This window comes from Antechinus flavipes, chromosome 1 (assembly GCF_016432865.1).
Source record: "Antechinus flavipes isolate AdamAnt ecotype Samford, QLD, Australia chromosome 1, AdamAnt_v2, whole genome shotgun sequence".
NCBI classification, from domain to species: domain Eukaryota; kingdom Metazoa; phylum Chordata; class Mammalia; order Dasyuromorphia; family Dasyuridae; genus Antechinus; species Antechinus flavipes.
In genome coordinates, this window is record NC_067398.1 from 288,577,026 (window position 1) to 288,587,182 (window position 10,157).

Below are 10,157 nucleotides of genomic sequence, written 5' to 3' on the forward strand. Positions count from 1 at the left end.
ACCAGTGATGAGATTTTCTACATTGGATGTGGTTAGCAGAAAGAAACTGAAAATCTGATAAAAATTGATCTCTGAGGCAAGCAGAGAGAAAACACTGATAGACATCAGTTTAATTCTGTGGTCTTACTCTTTGGGGAAATTGTCCAGTCAGAAATCCCTGAGACTCACCCTCTGTAGGGGTCTTGGGTAGTCTCACTTTCCCATATCCTGTCAGAAATCCCAGTCATGTTCCTGAGGTTAAATTTTCCTTATAAAATCTACTTAATGGGCTATGGCTTCGATGTTGCCTTCCTTTGGATCAATCAATCCTCCCTGGAACTCTGCCTCCTAATGTCTTTACCCTTACATCTCTCCTATGTCACATAGTTTCTCCTAACTCCATACCTTGTGGTGTCTCTCCTAATCCTACCAAGCCTACTAGTATCTCTCCTAATCCCACTTCTTCTTATATCTAACTCTTTGGGAATGCCAAGTCCCTTTCAATATTTAGCCTGCCAGCTAAGGGCATGCCCCAACCTCAAGTGTTGTTTCCTTTCTCCTGTTACAGTTATAGTAGGGAACTTGCCCTTTCTGTGTCTATTGTATCCTTTCATTTTGTCTGTAACCTATTCCCCTAAATAAATCTATCTTTTGCCAAAGAGAATGGCCATTATGAATTCTTCACATATCTAAGCCCCAACTTTTGGTGTCATATCATTATTTGTGTCTGTATCACCCACATCACCAGATATTTACAAAAATTAAATTAAGTTTTTCTTTATCTAAATTCTTTTCCTTTAGATTTTATCATTTACTTCCCCATCCCAAACATGTAATATCAATTATGAAACTCAGCAACTAATCTTTTATTCATTTTTAAAGTGTTATTAGAATTCTCAACATTATTCAATTATTTTGTGTTTCCTCTTCTTCCATCAACATCATTACCATTACCACCTCTACCACCATGCTGATTTGAAATAGATTTTTCATAAAATATATTCTATGACAACTGAATAGTCTTTACTTATTTCCAGTTTCACATTCTACTAAACGTTTACTAGAGATGAAGTGAGATAAGATCAACAAATTATAAATAATTTGATTAATCCGTGCTACTTCCATATTAAGCTTTAAAAAAAAAGGATGACCCAAAATATAAAATGTCCATGTCACTTAAACAGTACAATAGCTTAAATCTCAAGATCACAGGATAATTAAGGGTAAATTTGAAAGGTCTAAACAAACCCAAGCCAGTCCAATCGTATTTAGCAGATGAAAACCAAGACCTAGAAACAACCTAGAAACCAAGTACTTTAAATGGATTTCTGAAAATCACACACTTATTAAGTATGAAAGGCAGGATTTGAAATTAGATCACTAGGCTTTTAAGTTATTACTAAATATGGTTACTACATTTAGAGGTACTGGTTAAACGTAATTTGACTTCAAATCAAGACCAAATTTTACTGTTGAGATGAAATCAACACTTATCATCAAAGAAAGCCTTTTCAGACCAACCACTCTTTTTCAGCCCAGCTTAGTAGTTATAATCTAGAAATCAAAATAAAAATGAAAAAAGAATAGTTATCAAACAACACTGTCTCTAGAAAAGTAGCAAAGGCCCAGAGTTTGATTTTGTGAGTTGTAGATTACTAATCAAATAAGGTTCCACACTAAAGGCAAAGTTAACATCCTAAGCTGTGGTGAAATGAATTTTAAAAGCCTACAATTTACCAAAAAGTGTTTCACTCTTATTTGCATGTCCACACAATTTACAATAGGAAGAGAGAAGCTAAATTTTTCAAATTGATAAAATTAAGACAAAACTAAACAACAACTAAAACTGGCTGAAATTCACTTATCATAATTGTAGACTGAGCAGTAGATAACTAATTCACTATAATTATGTGACTCTTTAGCATATTAAAAATGTCCCTAGGAGAATAAACCTTATCTAAGAAAAATTATGACAACAAAAATTAAATTTCTCCATTACAGATATTCAAACATGTGCAAAAGTCAATTACTACATCACAGGGCTGTCATAAAAACATGCCAAAACATGTCTTTATAAACCATTGGCAATATTTTTTAAGTACAAACATTAACTTGTAAACAGGATTTCAATTTGAATTTTCTCTGTAGATTTTTTTGCAACCAAAAATTCAATCAATAAAATTTTAAAACAAGCATTTTCCTGAAGGCCCAGAGTTCTATTACAATTCTTTCTTGTATTTAGCAATATGTAAATTTCCAGATTTTGATGACTTTGGAAACTCTTATATGTCATTTTATTTTTCATATTTAAGAATACTCCACAGCAATCAATATCTTCTCTCCCCTCCCCACTATTTTCTTATATAATGCAGGGCATTCTAATTATAAAACATTTGCTGACAATATTTTTTAATGAAAGAAAATCATCCACCTTCATCTATTTATATGACATATTGTTTAATATGTAACTATGTAACATAGTAACCATGAGTACTTAGAATACTGTGTGCTGAGAAGTTGATTGCAAAATACATCAATTTAGGATGAAAAGAAAAAGAAAGGAAGAAACTGTTTTAAAATGTTTATTACTGCTAGTTATTTTTACTATTATTCCACAGAATCAAACCTTGTTACTTATTATGAACATAACTTGATATAAATATTTTTTTAAATACAAAAACTTTGCTTACGCTCCACAAATAGATGCTTTAATTTTACTGAAAATTACTGTAGCATTGGAAATTGCTTGTTTTTGATTTTTCATTCTCTCTTGGATCCTTATCATTCTTGATTTAGGTCTCTAGATAAACCACAAAACCAACAAAAAGAGAAGCTAGTGCCTGCTCTTGTTAGTCTCAACAAATCAACTAAGAAGTTCTGCCATAAGCAAATGTGTTGTCAAACTCTGTATTGTGAAAACATTGTTCAGATATCACCCATAAAAAGACAACTATAAATAATAGTGTACTTAGCCTCAGATGACTTTGTCTACACTTAAAGGGTGAAGAAAAGTTAGGGGGCCCAAGTCACATGCCACAAAGAACTACAAAATGTTGTTTTGATCTGATATTTTGTTGAATTAATATGAAAACTGATAAATAATGCCAAACAACGCCTTAAGTTTTTAATTCAAAGATGGTCAAGGTAATCAGCTAGTGAAAATAAAGTTAAAGGTTAATTATTATTTCTATTATTCTCTGTAGTAAGTAGACTAGGGCAATAACAAAGATGAGGGAAAGTGGGAAAGGATTGGCTGGTTTTAGTCAAAGCAGATGTAGAAACTTTCAGGGATAAACTGTGGGAGGGGAGAAAAACGAAGTGTTGATCCGTTTGTCTTCAGACAAAGCATCACTATACACCAAAAAGAAAAAGAAGGGAAAATTTTTTTTATACACAACACTACCATCTTCCGAATAGGAAAATATTTCCACATCTATTTGCTAGATAATCAACCTCTAATAAGAAGATTCCTTTCTCCCACTCAATCAAGCCAGTATCTTCTCTAGTAGCCTAGGGCTTTGTGGGGCGAGGGAAAATAGAAAAGAAAGTCTGAGGAAGAAGTTACCTCGAAGTTATCTAAAATCCCCGACCAATAGCCAAACCACAACATAGTCTTCCATTTCTGATGTGTAATTATTGGAGTTACGACCACCACCCCCCCACTCCCTCCATCCCACCCCAGAAACACTTTCCCTAAGACTTGTTGGGGAAGAGATAATAAAGACAGAACTAATCCTGCAATTCAGGAAGTGAAGCACATACCCGGCCTTCCTTCCAAATCTCGAAGGGAGAGAGAAAGAAAAATAAATAAATAAATAAATGAATAAAAGAGAGGAAAGCTGGATGACTTTTTAGTCTCCTCCCCCTACCCACCCCCAACCAAATGGCAGAACCCGAGACTCAGCTGAATAACAGGAAATATAGGTATCTGTCACCTCCTGGAGAGTGGTAAATGGTTTAAAGGAAACCAACAAAGGGAAGAAAATCCCTTTCAAATTTGCATATCTACAAGATTAATAGGTTATTCAAATCTGCTTCATCCCAGCTAGGGAACTCTCTAAATGCAGCATCCTCAGATCCATGAGGGACAAACACTCCACTCCCACCTGTGAAATTAGGAGTAAAGAGAGAACAAGAACAGACTTTCTATCTCACTCCTATTAAAAATAAATAAATAAAAAATAGCCTCTTTAGACTCCCAGTTTACAAAGGAAAATACCTCAGGCAGAATCATAGCATGCTTTCTAGAGCTAGGACCCGAGATTTAGGCCTTTCTTTACTCCATTCTCCCTAGATTTTGAGAGAAAGTCAATGTAAACCAGGTTCAGTTCCGAGAGGTTCAATTTACATCATGACTGAGGTAATAAAATTTGAAAATTTAGCAAGTCTTTTACCACAAACCACAGCTCGTCGCTTTCGCTTCTCTTCTGGGGAGAAATGGGTCCATAGACTATTGCCCCCACTTCGTACCCTGCTGGAAGTGAGAGCTCCAAGGGCATCAATGGATTTTGATGTTCTGGATTATTATAGTTCTGGGTTATTATAGATTATTTAGTTCTTTTAAAAATAATAATAATAACCTGGGCATTTACAGAGCCAGGTCTTAAAGTTGTTGATTCCAAAAATCTTTCCCAGATCTATTTCCATTCAAGCAAATATAGGATTAAGAGAAGGAAGGTACTTGAGCGACACCACCATTGTTCTTATACGGAGAAAAAGAGAGGTCTAGAGAACTCGCTCAAAGTCTAGATTCGAATTCAAGTATCCTTATTCCAATTTTAGTTCTTTCTGGCACCAAATCCGCCACCCGGGAAGACCATCTGAAACCATGCCTTAATTAAACCCTCATCAGTGCCTAGATCACAAACTCCTCCCCCCTCACTGCCGTCTTACCAACAGGCAAAACAATCTAAAGAATCCTTTCTAAGAATAATAACCGAGTTAGGAAGGGAAAGAGGAGCGCGGGGCAGGGACAGGGAAAGCAAGAAGCTTTACCCAAATCCCGGTCTGTAGGTAGAAATACAAGAAACGTGTTGGAGATGCACTGGAAAAGTCTGGATTCACTCTTACCCTACTTCTAGCACACATTTTGACAAGAGTGCCGGCCATGTTTCTTATAGGAAGCTTGAAAAAGGCCCCCTCCTTTTTCGCCTTTCAGGCAAACTGCTACGCCTCCTCCCTCCCTCAACCTCGTTCTCCCGAGGGGATAAAACAATTTAAAACATTAAACAGGCTCTTTAGGGCAAACCGAAAGAGCTTTGTAACATTTTAAAGGATTTCTAATATTAATAGCGCTGAGCAATGCATCAACATCGTAGGGCTACTGGCTCCTCAACACAGTGGTATATACAAAGGGAGAGAAAGAAACGTGCCAGATATACCGAGGAACTGGACCAGAGTGGAGGGGAGAGTCCTTCTTACCTGCGGCCCCAGGCATTTGAAGTGGCGGAAAAGCCACCAAAAATGCCATGGCGTAAAAAGCCGCCAACTGAGGCAATAACTTCTCAAAGCCCTGGGCCTCTCCAGCGCGGGCCATGCTGTGTAGCGGCTCCCCCCGCTCCGGCTGCCTGCCTGGGGCTACCAGCGAACTCTTGGCGGGGATCCTGCCCAGCTCTGCAGAACCCGGGGCACCGGCTGCTGCCGGGGCGTCTCCACCCTCACTCCAATCACACAAAGGAGTGCCTTGTCTCTTCAACTTGCTCCTGCTTTTGGCTGCTGAAGTTGTTACAGTAGTATGCTCCAAAGCTGTTTTGTTGCTATTCATGATGCGGATGAAGTTGTTTGGCAAGTAAAGACTGCGTTGTGTAATTTTTTTTTCGGTTGCTGTTTTCTACTTCATTGGTTTATGCGGTGACGGCTGGCTCTCGTTGAGTTTGTTCCAGGACCTCCACCAATCGCTTTTTCCCCCCTCTTGTTCTTTCAAATTTGGTTGTTTTCAAAGAAAGTTTTCTTCAATTTCTCTCTAATGCATCCTCCCCAAACAGTCCTCCCAAATTCCCAGTTCCCAGATGAGACTCTTTCAACTCCAACGACCTCACCACAGCTCCGTCCAGAATTGAGTATTGCAGAAGAGACACCAGGGAGGTGAAAAATCTCACAGGAGAAGGGGAGGGATGGATTGAGAACTCACCCTCATACACCGCTATAGAGAAAGGGGGAAAGAAAATCCTGCATGCCGCGCCCTCTGCCGTGCGCCCGGTCTAAGGCATGAAAGACCTTAGAACCTTATATGAAATATTAAGGGGACCGGAGATAAGGTATTTAGAAAAGACTCTTTCTAATCCGGTCATTTGTACAAGTAGGAGAAATTTTGGGGGAAGGGACGCAAATTTGGTGCTTATCCATTTTTTTTTTTTTTTGAAAGCAGTTTCCTCCTACATCTTGTGCCCTGCCGGTTAGCACTGAGTGCTCGGTATTTTAAAAGCAAAAATATTGCCCTTCGACATATATTATGAGATGGAAATGGCTCGCCCCTCCAAACCGGGATTTACCCAAAGAAAACAAAGAATTGCTACAGGAAAAGGGTTACATCTTTCAATCTTCACCAAGGCTTCCAGAAGAAAACAGGAATAACTTGGAGAAATTGATGATGTTGTTTTGAATTTTTTTGTTTAGAAACACGAAACCAAATGAAAATAAAATCAAAATAGTTTTTTTTTAATTTACTAAGATTAAGGTGTACTTATGAGGCCGAACTACGAAAGAAACAGTGAGAAACTAATTGAAAAAGTAAAAAGTGAAAGGAGAAAAATCATTGATCCATTAAAACTTCATAGATTTACCTCCTTTAATCAGTTGCTTTTCCCTTCCTAGTGTGCAGTAACCAATAGTCCACAAAATATTGGAAGTAATTACAGAGTAACAGTAAATTCAGAGTGAACATCCCTGAAAATCTGATCCTTTGCTTTGATTTTTAGTTTTATCATTAAAAATGAATTGAATAATTATACCCACTAAAGGAAGAAAACTATGTTTGTTCTCTGAAAAAGCTACAAAGCATGCAAAAGTAATTTACTTCAGCTGTGAGGGGGAAAAAATTGAAGGCAATTCAAACAGCATGTTTCCTTGCTTATTCTTTCTTTAAAAAACACAGAGGACTCTAAAGAACTTGCCTTATGAAGGACAAGGGAAAAAGAATTCTTTTTCTTTTATTTTACCAAAAAAAAATGGTTTTTTAAATTACAATATTTAGGCACCTTTAGAGGCAGCCTGATGTAGTAAGTGCCAGCTTTGCAATGTAGAAGACCTTGGTTCAAGTTATTCCTCTAATACATATTGACTATAGAGTGGGCAAGCCTGTAAGATTATTTGTTTGTTTGGAAACTTTGTACCTCAGTTTCTTTTTATTTCAGATAATTAATTTAACATAGATAAGGTGTCAAACTACATCGGTGAGGCAATTCTCCACTAGTGGCTTCCCACACTGATAAATTCACTGCGCCAAAAAAAAAAAAATTAAAATAGTTCAAGTGGTTTATTCGTTTAAAAAAAACATGATTACCAGGCAACATGACATCTTACACTTGGAAATGGTCCATATTTTTATTTAGGCAACATTCTCAGAAAACTTCGTTATCATTAGTGCTCTAGTGTCTGACATCGGTCTATCTGGTCATTTGTGTTAGAAATGTAGATTTTGTGCCTGTTGGTCATGGGGAGGTCTCCATTCTCAAATCTGGGAAAAGACTCCTAAGCCTTCTATGTACTTAGATCCACTACCCAACTCTTCCTAAATGGAAGGTATGATGCTCAAAAAAGATATTCAAAATTAGCAATTGGTAATTTAAATTTATGATATAACCAAATTTTTAAGAGACATATGTAATGGGGGGAAAGACCAATAGGAATTCCATTCTAAGTGCCTGTGCATTCTGTCAACTACACATGCTGAAAAGAAACTAGGGAATCTACTTCCAGAAAGATAAAATGCCTTGAAAATTAGGGGCTCTCCTGTCTGATTTTAAGCACTGAATTGTTTTTGTTTCCCTTGACACATGAATAAGGAAAGCCTTTTGACTGGATTTTCTGCAACAGAAAAAAATGGTTTTCAAAAGGTATTTTCTTATTCCTCTGTAGGTTATCCTAGTGCAGGGACTGTCAAATATTTATGTTCTTAGCACCTAGAATTATACCTAGCATATTGTAAGCACTTAATAAATGCTTGACACTTGATTGATTTAAAGTAAAAGACTTCTCAATCCAGCCTCTGATACTTATTACCTCTGTGACTATAGATGATTTTACATATATTTGATATTGAATTTGAGCACCTATTAAATTAGTATCATTCACTAAAGGAACTGAAATGAGGACTCTTGAGTTTGAGAAATTTAAAATGAGAAAGGGAAATCGATTAATTTCTCTTATACATTTCAATTCTTTCATTTGGCAGCAAATGCCATTTCAAATGAGGAAATGTGTGGTCAGCCCCTATCTACACTAAAGAAGGGAGAAAAAAATCTATGTATAAGACTTATACATGTGAAAGAGGTTTATTGAAGGATGTATTTTACAACTCACTAGACTCTGGCATTGGACATTGTGGATCTCCAAATCTACATCTAGGCTGTTTATATGGTTTGAGGACCAAAATGATATGGTTGATGTAGACATCAGATGATAATAGACACCAAAAGTTGGGAGGCATTCAGTCAAGTAAAGAGTTCACAATGACCATCTCTTTGGCAAAAGGTAGATTTATTTAGGAAAGAGATTACAGAGAAAATGAAGGGAGACTTAGATACTAGGAATGGTAAATATGAAATAGAGTGGGAAAGATATGAAAGACAAGTTCCTCAGTGGAACTCACAATTACCTATGAAAAAGGGGGCATCCATAAGATCGGGGCATGGCTTTACATAGCAGGCTAAATCCTGAAAGAGATTTAGCCTCTAAAGGCATTAACCAGCTGTTAGAAAGAGAAGTGGGGTTGAAAAGCATAGTGGAGTTAGGGGAGATATTATGTGGCATGGAGAAAGACACTGAGAGGGCAAAGTGCCATGGTGGATTGATCTAAAGGAAGCCTTGGGATGGCCCATGAGTAAATTTTATAGGAAAAATTTAACCTTAAGGACATGACAGGGATTTCTGACAGGGCATGACAAGGTGAGACTGCTTGAGACCTCTACAGAGGGTGGACCTCAGAAGTTTGACATAACTTGTATCTGAGATTGTATGACCTCCCCAGAGAGTGGGACCATGAAGCTTACCTGATCTCTTATCATGGCCTTCTCCCTGCTTTTCTGGGAGATAAATTCTTTAGTTTCTCTCTGTCCAAAACACTATTCAGGACCTCATTAATTAGTTAATAGCCTTGTCCTTTTCTGGGTTGCAATAGAATGGCAGGTTCAAAAACAACTTCCTAGTTTTCCTTTTCTGTATATATTTCCCTCCTCTATATATGTTAGAGAATTGCCCTCCTTTTTTAAAGGTTCCAATGGTGATTGGTGAAGAGCAAAATTTTTTCTGCTGACTCTATTTCTAGATCAACATATGAGGGACAAAATCCTTATCCAAAAATGACAACTCAGAGACTTCCCAAAACAAAAAGCAGAAAAGTGGCTGTTTGTTAATAAATTCTCATGAGAATGAGCAATTCCACCATGAGAAGGGAAAGAGAGAAAGCTCGCGGTAGAAGGCCTAAAGAATTAGTAAAGATATACAGTTTTTATAGGTTCTGTTATAAGTTGGGGAGTATTGAGAAATGGGTGCCAATTTTAGATTAGATTAGAATGGAACATTTTCAGTTTCCTTGGTTCCAAGAGGAATCATCCATTAGACACTCAAATTTCAGATTACTGAGCTGGCAGCATTTAATCATCTAAATATTGATAACATTAAACAAGATGTTTATCTTCATCCCTAGTTAAGTAAATGTATCTAAAATTTAAGTAAATATTGGCTAGCATACACCGTACTTATTTAGGTCACAGAGACATAGAAATAATAATAAAAAAGAGAAAATAGAGAAAAAGAATTTAAACATTCCTGTAAGTTCTTCACCTTATCTCTCCATTCCACACAAACACTTTGGATTTTCTGAGTTCAATAATTCTTTGAGAGCAATGAGAGTGTGAACGTAGAATATTTTTCTTATTTGCTTAGAGTTAGCTAACAAGGGTGATATAAAAAGTTCTATCTATGATATTAGTTGTTATGACATCTTTGAAGTCCCGGTA

At 36.8% G+C, this 10,157-nt stretch overlaps 1 protein-coding gene across 1 annotated transcript in view; it reads right to left on the reverse strand.

Annotated features, from left to right (window-relative positions):
- The window catches only part of ROR2 (receptor tyrosine kinase like orphan receptor 2), a 312,511-nt gene extending 305,845 nt beyond the window's left edge, over positions 1 to 6,666 (reverse strand). The window contains exon 1 of the mRNA XM_051962386.1: positions 5,401 to 6,666. Within this exon, the coding sequence (XP_051818346.1) occupies positions 5,401 to 5,743 (343 nt within the window). The 5' untranslated portion in view covers positions 5,744 to 6,666. The remainder of the gene's footprint in view (positions 1 to 5,400) is intronic.
- Positions 6,667 to 10,157: the final 3,491 nt, after the last annotated feature.